General features: G+C 46.8%; 1 protein-coding gene across 1 annotated transcript in view; it reads right to left on the reverse strand.

Annotated features, from left to right (window-relative positions):
* Positions 1–12,053, reverse strand: part of Cyp4f22 (cytochrome P450 family 4 subfamily F member 22) — a 45,926-nt gene that overhangs the window by 20,737 nt on the left and 13,136 nt on the right. The window contains exons 2-4 of the mRNA XM_050146030.1: positions 11,374–11,476; positions 8,412–8,634; positions 5,793–5,937 (exon numbers count right to left, since the gene is read on the reverse strand). Coding sequence (XP_050001987.1) covers positions 5,793–5,937; positions 8,412–8,633 — 367 coding nt within the window. The 5' untranslated portion in view covers position 8,634; positions 11,374–11,476. The remainder of the gene's footprint in view (positions 1–5,792; positions 5,938–8,411; positions 8,635–11,373; positions 11,477–12,053) is intronic.

Consider the following 12,053-nt stretch of genomic DNA (forward strand, 5'->3'; position numbering starts at 1 on the left):
ACCAAATAAAAGTTAATTTATTTTTTAAGATGCACCTATAATCCCAGCCATGTGAAGGTAAAAAGAAGTATCTGGGGCTCACTGGCCAACCAGTCTTCACAAGTTCCAAGCCAGTGGGAGATCCTGTCTCAAAACACAAGATGGAAGGCACATGAGGAGTGACAGTTGGGGTACCCTCAGGACTTTACATGCACGCATGCATATATACATACCCACAAGCCAACACACACACACACCAAAAGCTAGATATTGCCCGAGTCACAGGTTAGGGAATCATGAAGCTTTTTTACCCACATCCACCAAGTTTTCTGACTGGATCTGGCTGCCATGACGACCCAGAAGCTCCAGAAAAGCAGACATGGCAGCTTTGGCTGAGCCTGAACTAAAGAGGCAGGTCATGGGGCCAGGGCTGAACCCCCAGCAGTTCTTTAAGGGGAGAGACTCCAGAGTGGCCTGCAGCACCTGGATGCCAGGGTGAACGTCCTGCTACTGATAGCTTCGGACAGAAGCCTGGTATAATACTACAGTTTATCTGTGAAGTAGCAAATCATAAGCTTTGCAACGAGATCTAAAAAGGAATCCCATGTCACCGTGGGACATCATGTCCCCAAGACCTTCAAAGATGGGGGGGGATGTTATTTGGCACTATCAGGTTCAGAACATCAAATGTGAATCGCAGATCTTTGTAGATGATGTTACAAAGATTGCTAAGAGGAGAAACCCAGAGAAATCAAAGCTGATGTAATGAGCTGGGCTTGGTGGCACACACCTGCAATCTTGGGAGGAGGTAGGAAGTTCAGAAACACCTTGGGCTATGTAGTGAGTTCAAAGCCAGCCTGGGACATTGCCTCAAAAAAAAAAAAATACCAAAACCCTTTTTTATTCAGTGAATGAATGAATCAAATGGCAGACGGATGAGAGAAAAAGCAGGAGCTGGAGAAAGGGCTCCGAGAGTAAGTGTACTTGTTGTACCAGCAGGAGGACTGACTGTGGATCCCCAGAACCCGGGAAAAAAGTTACAGCCCAGTGAGATGCTTCAGTGGGTAAAGGTGCTTGTCACCAAGCCCAAAGACCCAAGTTAGATCCCACGAATCCCTATGGTTGAAGGAGAGACTCTTGCAAGTTGCTCTCTCATCTCTGCTTTGTGTGCTGTGGTTCACACCTGCCCTAACACACATACAAAATAAGAAAATAAAAACTAATTAAAATAAGTCAGGCTTGGCTGCAAGCACCTGTGATCCCAGAGCTGGGGAGTGAAAACAGAGTCTCTGAGGCTCACAAGTTTAGCTGGAAAATGTCAAGCCTTGAACTACAAGTGTGTACATGCACATACATGTGTGTGCACACATGCACGCATACACACAGAGACACACATGCACACTTGTTTTTTATTTAAAAAAATAAAGCAAAGGAAGGAAGGAAAGGAGAAATAGATAGTTGGATTGATGAATGGATGGATGGGTGGGTGGGATTAGTGGGTGGATGGATGAAAAGAGGGATAAGTAGATGGGTAGGTGGTAGGTTAATGGTTGATATGTACATGAATGATTGGATGGATGGATGGATGGATGGATGGGCAGATGAATGGGTTGGTAGGTAGATGAGTAAGTGGACAAATGGGTGATTAGGTGGGCGGGTAAGTGGATGTGTGAACAGACAGACTGGTGGATGAATGGTAAGATGGGTAGGCAAAAATGGGTGAGTAAGTAAGTGAGTGGAAGGGTGGATGGGTGGATGGATGGATGGATGGATGGATGGATGGATGGATGGATGGATGAGCATATGTGTGGTTGAACAGGTGAACAGATGGTTGGATGGGTGAACAGATGAATACATGGAAAATTGCATGTATGCATGCATGGATGTATAATTGAGTGATTGGGTGAGTGGAATGACAGATGAGTAGGTGAATATATAGAAATATGTGTGGCTGGCTGGCTGGATTAATGGATATGTCCTTCTTGTACACAAATGTTTGATTTAAGATGTGTTACATTTGTTTATGCTGTGGAATATCTGTTTAACAATGAAAAGATGTATTGAATTCTTTTATGTTGCATTTGTTTCACTTTGTAAAGCTGTGTTACTTTGCCTGTCTAAAACACCTGATTGGTCTAATGAAGGACTGACCAGCCAATAGCTAGGCAGGAGAGGAATAGATGGGGCTACCAGGCAGAGAGAATAAATAGGAGGAGAAATCTAGGAGAGAGAAGAGGAAGAGGAGAAGCAAAAAAGGAGAGGAGGACGCTAGGGTACAGCCACCCAGTTATACATCCAGCCACGGAGTAAGAAGGAAAGAACGATATATAGAATAAAAAAAGTTTAAAAAATCCCAGAAGCAAACATAGTTAAAGAGAAATGGGATAATTTAAGTTAGAAAAGCTGGCCCAACTAAGGCTGGCCATTCATAATTAAGAATAAGTCTCCATGTATTTATGTGGGAGCTGGATGGTGGGCCCCCAAAGAGTAAAAGAAAACTACACACCATAGAAAGGTTTTAGTGGAGAGGCACCCAAGAAAGAGATACGTGCACCCAGTGTGACTCAGCCACCCTCGCACCCTTCCCTGCACTGGCAAACACCTGCACAGTCATCCCTCATGGGCACACAGGCACGCCCCTTCTGCTGCCTTTCTGTGCCCAGCCCATGCAAGGTGAAGCCAGTGATCCAAGGATGGCTCTGCTCCACTCCCTGCCTGCGGGAGCTCCTGGGTGGCGTGGGAAAGGGAAGGAGAGGCCCACACCAGTCAATTATCAAACCCGCAGAGGGCGTGCCAGGTGCTAAGAGAGCCACAGAGGTAGGGCTCCTGGAAAGGCCCAAAAGACTTCTAAGCAGAAGTAGCACCGAAAGCAAGGTAGCAGGACAGTCACCCTCTCTCGTCTTGGCTTTGGAATCCAGGCTAAACTAGTCAGGAGTCTTACTGACACCCAGATCTGGTCAACTGCTGCCTGGCTCACATACCTGCCACTGGCCCTAGCACGCCAGGATAAAGTGGAGACCCATCTGCTTCTTGGTCCAGCTTCCTCTGAATCCACTCAGAGCACCTGAGTTCCCCTAGACCTTCCCACTTCTGTACCTCTGGACTGGCAAGCCTCTCTGTCTTGGACTCTACACCTGGTTAACTCCTACACATCCTTCAAACCCTGGCTTTACTGATCCCTTTTCCAGGAAGCTCTCTCACAAGGGGATCCTTTACTGTCCCATCCTCTGGCTCATCCTCAACTCTCTCCCTGTTCTTACATGACGGTCATGCTAGAAAGAAAACTACCTCTACCAGACCGGCAGTGCCACTTCAAGGGAAAGTGCTTGGGAAAGGCTCCTACTACACACATGGTGCCCAGCTCAGAGATGCTCATACACACAAAACTGTGCTTGACAGCCAGGCATGGGGTCAGACTTCAGCCCTGCTGATACTTGTTATGAAAACCTAGACAGGTCACCAATCTGACCCTCCATCTCCTTTTCTTTATTATTTTTAATAACATTTCCGTGTATGAGTGGACACGTGTATGTGTGAGTGCCATGCAAGGTATGCAGGTGAAGGTCAGAGGACACCCTACAGGAGGAGGTTCTCTCCTTCCACCATGGGGTTCTGGGAACCAAGCTCAGGTCATCTGGCTTGGCGGCAAGCACCTTTGCCTGCCGAGCCATCCTACTCCTCATCCCGACAGATACTCCATAAATCTGCACATGTGTCATTGACAGATGAACCAACTGTTGGCTGGTTTCTTGCTCTAATTACAGTTATCACTTATTGGCAGCAAGCACTTGTGGATTGAGTACTGAACAATTAATGCACAGTCTCTGTGGAAAATGGCATGGGAATTCCTTAGAAAGTAAAATACAGGCCTAGGGAGTATGATTCGGGAGATAAGATGCTTGCCTTCCAACGGTGAGGACTTAGGTTCGGATCTCCTGGAGCCATTTAAGACCAGACAGAGTAGTACCTCTGCAGTGAGGCGGGAGGTGGGGACAGGTGAAGGTCTCTGGCCAACAGCAGTGAACAAGAGACCCTGGACCCCACGGCTGACTCAGCAGGTAAGGGTACGTGCTTCCAAGCTCCATGCACATGCACATAAACATGCGTACACAAATAAACATATAAAGCCTTTCTTAGAAAGGACTCGGGAGACAGGATTCAGTAGCAGAGCATTTGCCAATGGTCCTCAACGCCCTGAGTTCCATGCCCGGTATCGGGGAGAAAGGCAGAGGAGGGCCCGTAAGATGGCACCTGCCGCACTGGCAAAACAGCCTGAGTTTGATCCCTGGGATCTGCGTGGTTGAAGGACAATTGATTTCCACAAATTGTCCTCTGACCTACACACACACACAAATTTAAAAAAATTCTGTTGTTGGAAGAAAAGAAAGAAGGAATAAAGGAGCAGAAGCAGGAGGAGGGGGACTGTGAGAGCGAACGCTCCCCGCAGGTTTGTTCTCAACAACCATTGGGTAGCTGAACAAGTGAAGTTCGATCCATCTCTACAATGGATCATAAAAAGAGCACAGTGGTATGGAGGGACCGGGAAGACAAAAGGCTGACTGGGAGAAACCAGACCAAAAAAAAAATCTGGAAGCAGCAAGTCCATCTAGATGGAAAGCAGGTTCTGGGAGCCGGGAAGTTCAGCAGGGAGGAACCAGAGGCGAGACTGCCTCAGGCGCAAGCTACTTGTGGGAATGATGAAAACCTTTGAAACTAGAAAGAGTGAGCTGTTGCACAACCTTGCGAACACACCGACTCACACCAATGCACTGTACCCTGGGCTGGTTCTGCCTCCATAAGGAGAGAACACAGTGAAGGGGAACAGGGTCCAGCCTGGGCAACAGTGACAGTGGAGGTGGACAGACTCACAGGGAGGAGCAGGAGGGCTGAAAGCTCCGGGGGCCCCATACTACCGGAATGGTGGCACACATTTGAGGGGATCTTTGGTGTGAGCCAGCCTGAGCTAAATAAAGAGACCCTTTTCAGTGCTGGAGAGATGGCTCAGTTGTTAGCAACACTGACTATTCTCCCAGTGGACATGGGTTCAATTCCCAGCACCCACATGACAGCTTACAACTGTCTGTAACTCCAAGATCTAACACCCTCAAGCAGACCTACACCAATGCACATAAAATAGAAATAAATAATAAAAAAAGAGACCCTTTTCTCCAAAAACCAAGCCAGTCCCCTTGGGGCTATGAAGACGATCAGCTCCAGGCAAGGTCATTCTTGAAGATCCATTTCAAGAGGAATAGAGACTCACTCACCCCAAAGGATTAGGACTAAAGGATGGCGGGTCTAAAAGACAGAGACCCCTGGAGGATTGGGGAAGGACTTCCTGGAAGACAAGGCCCTTGGAGCTGAGTGCTGAGAATGACTGAGAAGTCATCAAGCACACTTGGGAGATAAGGAAGGCCAGCAGACAGAAGTATCCATATCTGCCTCCCTGCCAGCCAGTTGGCCATGGGATCACTGAAATGCTTGGTCATGGTGAGCAGATCACAATCTTAATGAAGAAAGTACCATGGCCTAGAATTGAGCAACACTTACCCAAATCTGGATGAACAATTTATATGAACAAATTACTTAGTAGGTGCACAGCCTTGCACAGTTCCTGAGACTCTCACATAGTCACCCTTTTTCCTATGTTGTTCTCCCAGCCTTTATTGCCTGGCCCTCTTTGGTGAACTTCTGTTCATTCCTCAAATCCCTACTCAAGTAACCCTTCCTCTATAGTACCCTCATGTCTACAAGCCCAGGAAGGTTCTAGGAGTTGGAAGTTCACTCATGCCTTTGAGGCCCAACCAGCCTACCTGAAGCACCCAGCACCGGCTTGATGTAATCGGGATGTACAAGAACCAAGAGAGGCAGGAAAGGTCCAACCCATGCCAGGACGATGTGGTGCATGGTATCCAGGACTTTCTTCTCATTCTGAAGGCCCTTCTCGTTGGGAAGATACTGCGGCAGGCAGAAACAGGCAACAAAGACACGACAACTCAGCTTAGAATCCCTTAGTGAGGGGCAGGGGTGTGGCTCAGGGGTAGAACTCTTGCCCAGTATTTGTGAGAGCATGGATTTCAAAGATAGCATCCCAGGGAGAGGGAGCGAAAGAGGAAAAGAGAGAGAAAATAGTAAATATAGCAATAAGAGTTGGATTTATCAAATATTTGATGTATGTCCTCTTTAGTTTTGTCACCTGGACGGCTGAGAATAGAGACTGTGCAGATCTAACTGACCTGTAGCTATGTATGTGAGGAATTACCTTTATTGGTAATTGATGTAAGGGGATCCAACCCACTGTAGTCAGTATCACCCATGGGCGAGTGATCCTAGCTGTATAAGAAAGCTCCCCAAGCCAAGGGGAGCAAGCTAGTCAGCAGTGCACCACCATGGTTTCTGCTTCTCCCCTGACTTCCCCCAATGATGATGGTGACCTGGAAGCACAGTCAAACAAACCCTTTCCTTCCCTAAGTAGCTTTAGTTCAGGGTGTTTTATCATAGCCACAGAAAAGCAACGTACAATACAATAATACAATATTAGTTTAAAAAATACTATTAAAGCATTTATAGTGGCAAATGTCTGCTGTCTCAGCACTCGACAGGTAGAGGGCAGGAGGGCCAGAAATTCAATATCATCTTTAGCTAAATAATAGGTCTAAGACTAGACTGTGTTATAGGAGTTCCCTGGGGAGTGAGTAAGAGAAAGACAGAGAGATAGAGACACAGAGACATATACATACATACAGAGCGGGGGAGAGAAAGAGAGAGAGAGAAGAGCTGGGCCTAGCAGTGAACTTTCAGGAAGATAATAACAGTTATAGTAGCCTGGGTTACACACTAAGACTCTTCTCAGGAAATACAAACTAAGCCTGAAAGCAGAGAAGGCCTTTTGCCAATATGTGCTTGGAGATCAGCATGAAAATGCATCTATAAGAAAAGGATATTTGGACCAAGGACACAATTTCATAGGGGCCAGCTTCAGAAATGGGAAGTCAGTTCTGGAGACCACAGGAGGAGGGCAGGACAAGTCAAGAGGTTGGGGTTCCCAGTCCAGAAGACTTTGAACCTTAGCCTTCCTCAGGATAGCAGTGGGGAGCCATGGTGGTGTGTGAGCAGGAAAGGGTTTGAATGATTGGAATCCAGGATTTCTCAGGAAGGCTAGAAGATAGCAACTTCAAAGTCAGCCTAGATACAAAAGACAAGGTCTTCCTGTGTTGCTCAAGATGAATGTCTGTGTTCTGTGATCAGCCTGAGTAACTGGATCCAAAGGTTTGTCACCATGTGAACCAATGTTTATGTCTTGAATGGTGTGTGTAAGTGTGCCCCTAAGCAGGGACTCTCAATTTATGTTTAGCTCCCCACTTTTTAAAGAGACTTTTTCTGTCTCAGACATGAGTTCCCAACAGTAACCTCAACACTCATGAGGCTGAGGCAAGAGGATTTGCTGTAAGCTTGAGGCTAGCCTGAGCTATGCACGAATCCCAGGCCAAGCTGAGCTGCAGAGTGAGACCATCTCAAAATAAAATTAAAAACAAAAATTTAGATGAGTCAGGCGTGCTTAGATATGTCTGTAATCCCAGCACTCAAGAGGCTGAGGCAGAAGGCTTATGAGTTTGAGGCTAGCCTGGCCTGTAATGACAAGACTTTGTAAAAAAAAAAAAATGCAAAGAAAGAGTTAGAATCCCAGTATAGTATCATAGTATTCCAATAATGAGTGTAGCTAGGTATGGTAGTGCACGTCTTTAATCCCAGTTTGAGAGGCAGAGGCAGGCAGATCTCTGGGAGTTCAAGACCAGACTGGTCTACAAGAGCTAGTTCTAGGAAGCTAGGGATACATAAAGAGACCTAGTTTCAAAACAAACAAGCAAAAAGAACAAGAGTAGAATCACCCTAACAGGTAAGGGTAGGGAAACAAAATCTCCAGGAGCCCCCTCCCTCCTTGTCCCCACTCTAGACCCCAGACCCCAAATTTTATGGGCATCAATATCTCCCCGCTACACTAGAATTGCTGCTACATATAGAACTACAGAAATCATCATCGTCATCGTCATCATCATCACTACTACTACTATTTTGTTCTAGGCAGCATGGATAATTTTCTTTAAAGGGCAGTTGGTTACCCCGGTAACTGTAGAGCCACTATTGTACTAGTGGGTAAATAAAACCTGGCAGGTCTTTATTGTAACACTCAGCTCTGAGTAAGAGCACTGATGTATGTCCACACTCCAGTATCCAGTGGCCTACATTGCAGCTTCCAGTATTAGGAAAGTTACCCAGCAGGGGGTACCAAGTTAACTTTATCGTCAGCTCTGCCTCCTCCCATCCGTGTGACCCTGGGCAAATGCTTGCCTTCTCTAAGGTTTGGTCTCCTACTCCACAGAGTGAATCTGCTTCTAACCTCAGCCGGCCCAGCTCCACCCCGGCTCACTCACCATGCTCACGTGGCCCAGCAGCCAGTGGCGGCCTGGAGGCTCCGGGAAGCAGCTCAGCCTGCGACAAGTGGTGCGGAAGTCCCAACATAATTTGAACACCTGCAGGAGCAGGCGGAAGAGGAAGAAAAGGAGGAATAGCAGCAGCGTGGACACGGCATACACGCGAAAGGCTGTCTTCTCCAGCCCCAGCAGGTACAACACGTAGTCGGTGATGGGCAGCATCCTAGAAGACACGCGGGACTAATCAACACGACCAGGCTCCCGTGGGCCTGTCCCGCACACCGGAGGGTCCCCGAGTGTCTCTGGGCTCACCCTCAACCTTCACTTTGGCAGCACACACACCTTTCTTTAGGAGACAAAGACAAATTTTAAAGGGGGCTTATTTTTAATTATGTGTATCCCGGTGAAGGGATCGTGCTTGTGAGTGCAATGCCTGTAGAGGCTAGAAGAGAGTTCCGAGTTATAAAGAGTTATGAGTGCTGGGAGCCCCAAACTCAAGTCCTCTGCAAGAGAAGTCGTTGCTTTTAGCTGCTGAGCCATCTCTCCATCCCTAATCCCCACCACCCTTATTTTCTTTCTTTTCTAGTTATTTAATTTTCATTTGTTTATTTGTTTGTTGTTGCAGTACTGGAAGGGGATGCTATATCCAGAAGGTAGTCTAACCTCCCTCTATGTCTCCAGCCCCAAGACACACTCTGGAAACTTCTATCGTAGGACTTTCTCTATTTGGGCACCGATAGAGTCCCAGGAAGCAATACACATGCATGCACACATGCGTGCATACACACAAAGTAGCCCTCAACCAATGGCTCTAGAGTCTTAGTAAATCAACACTCCGGCTCTTTCTCTCCCTCTCTCCCTCCCTCTCTCTCTCTCTCTGTGGTGTGTGTGTGTGTGTGTGTGTGTGTGTGTGTGTGTGTGTGTGTAATAGCACCAAGACATGGACTCTATTCAGGGTTTTCCATGATAAGATTAACTCCAACAGCCCAAAGCAAGAACATCCTTGACTGGCTTTCTACCTCCCTGTCTTACTTTCCAAACTCTTCTTTTTCTTCTTTCTTTTTTCAATTAAAGTGAAGATTCACATAATATACAACACCATTTTTCTTAATTTTTGGATGTCAAGTGTTTAACTGTGTGCAGGTGTCTTTGGAGGCCAGAAGCGATGGATCCCCAGGACTGGAATTATGGGCAGTTGTGAGTCAGCTATCATGGGTCGTGGGAGCAGAACCTCCTTCTCATAAGAGCAGTGCACACTCTTCAACACTGAGCCATCCTCCTAGGCCCTAAAATGCCATTTAAATAAGCAATTCATACTACAGAATAGGCCACAAAAAAAATAGCCTGTTATTTTTGACCAAAAAGGTACTGGAAGACATCATGTTAAGTAAAACAAACCACTCGGCCTTCTTTTATTGATCGGCTGGTTGAAATGGCGTCTTGTTATATATTCAGGCTGACCTTTAACTCCTGGTATGAAGTGATATTCTTCTTCAGCCTCCTAAGTGACTGGAACTGCAGGTTTGTGCAGCCACGCAGGGCAAGGGAAATAAGTCAAATGCAGAAAAACAAATGGCAGGCCAAGCATGGAAGCACATGTTTATATTCCCAGAACTCAAGGAGCTGAGGCAGAAGGATTGCAAGTGAGGCTAACCTGAGCTCCATAGCTAGATTTTCTCAGATGAGAGAAGAGGGCAGGCAAAAAACTTAAATTCTCTCTCATATGGATACTTTTTTCTTTAAGTTCACTGAGATATAAAAGTGATTATTTAGAGTTTGAAAGAAATCTGGGCCAGGTGGCACAAATCAGCAATTCCAATACTCAGAAGATTGAGACAAGAAGATTAAAAGTACCCAAGGCCACACAGGCTGTGGTGGCCCACACCTCTAATCCCAGCACTCTGGAGGCCAGCCTGGTCTACAGAGCAAGTTCCAGGACAGCCAGGGCTACACAGAGAAACCCGTCTCAGAAAAAAACAAGTAATAGGAGCAGTGCAGAAGAGCTGGCTCAGTGGTTAAGAACACTTTATGCTCTTCTAGAGGACCTGAGTTTTTTTCACTTTTAACAAATCACCTCAGGCAGCTCTCAACCACCTGTAACTCCAGCTCCAGAGGATCTGACACCCTCCTCCGGTTTCCTCAGGTACCTACCTACGTATATGTGCATACACACATATGGCCACACATGCACATACATATAAAAGCAAAAGAAAAAAATACATCCAAGGTTTGTTAAGATCATACAATAAGGTCAAGGCCAGACCAACAACATGGTGAGACTCGGTGTTAAAATAATGAGAAAATAATGGGTTGGGAAACCAAGTGTGGTGGTGTGTGCCTGAAATCTCAGCACCCAAGAGACTCAGGCTGAGGCCAGCCTGGGCTACAGAATGGCTTCAGAGTACTTACATCCTGCCACAACACAATTAATAAAGATTAAGAAATTCATAAGGAAGTAAAACTTTCACTGGCATTTAGCGCCTTCACAACCTTTTCAACCATCGCCTCTATCTGAAACATGTTTATCAGAACAATACCAGTGCCCATTAGCAATCCTTCCAGATGAATCTTAACAGACAAATCTTTGAGGCAGGCTAGCCTCAAATGTGCTGTGTAGCTGAGGCTGGATCTGATCCTCTTACAGGGCGCTACCTCCCCAGTGTGGGGATGAAGTCACACCCACTTTGCTCAGTGCCTGATCTTCCTTGTGATGCTATGGGCTTTCACTTTCACAGTGGCACCATTCTTGCCTGGCTTATTCCCTCTCCCTCTTTCAAGTCTGGCCACATTGGCAAGGATCATCGCTGTGATCTTTGTATTGCTGAGTGATATCCCATTCTCTGGACATGCCACACTTTGGTTCGACCACTCATCTCTTGATAGATATTTGGGCTGTTTCCATCTTTGGGGATGGGGAAACGTGCTACTCTAAACATGTGCCTATATGTATTCCTTTGGTTACCTGCTTCCAATTCTCTTGGCTCTCTTCTTTCTTTGCTGGTATTTGCTGAAATATCTTCTCAGCCCAGTTACTGGTACTCAGATCCTTGACTTAGGGTCAGCTCCTGAAAGAAGCAAAGCGGTGACAAGAATTGAAGAGTGAGCAGGGATGTGGTGCTCCCCATGCATGGCACCACACACCACAGGGGCAGGGGTACAGTGCTCCCCGTGCATGGCACCACACACCACAGGGGCAGGCGTACAGTGCTCCCTGTGCATGGCACCAAACACCACAGGGGCAGGGGGGGATACAGTGCTCCCCGTGCATGGCACCACACGCCACAGGGACATGAGGCCTTTGTCTCAGGGAATCTCACACAGCTTCCCTGGAGTAGATTTTCCAGACCAGAAGATTGAATCCCAGCTCCAGCTCCATTTCTCCAGGTCAGAGAACTGATAGGTACCAGAGACCATGTCAGCTGTAAGGCACCTGCCTAGAATCCCCCAGTGAGGGGCTAAGACATGGTTCAGGCCCAACCCTGGCCCAGCATGCCCAAAGCTCTCGGTTTTAGTCTCAGCAATACAAAAAACTAAAGGAGAACCAAAAAGAATAAGGTTTTGATGAGAAAGTGGAGAAACTGGAGCCTGTGCACGCTGAGAAGAATATAAAGAGTTCGACCACTTTGTAAGGCGCTCTAATTG

The sequence above is a fragment of the Alexandromys fortis genome, unplaced genomic scaffold (assembly GCF_014885135.2).
Source record: "Alexandromys fortis isolate MF-2015 unplaced genomic scaffold, M_Fortis_MF-2015_v1.1 scaffold_42, whole genome shotgun sequence".
Lineage (NCBI taxonomy): Eukaryota > Metazoa > Chordata > Mammalia > Rodentia > Cricetidae > Alexandromys > Alexandromys fortis.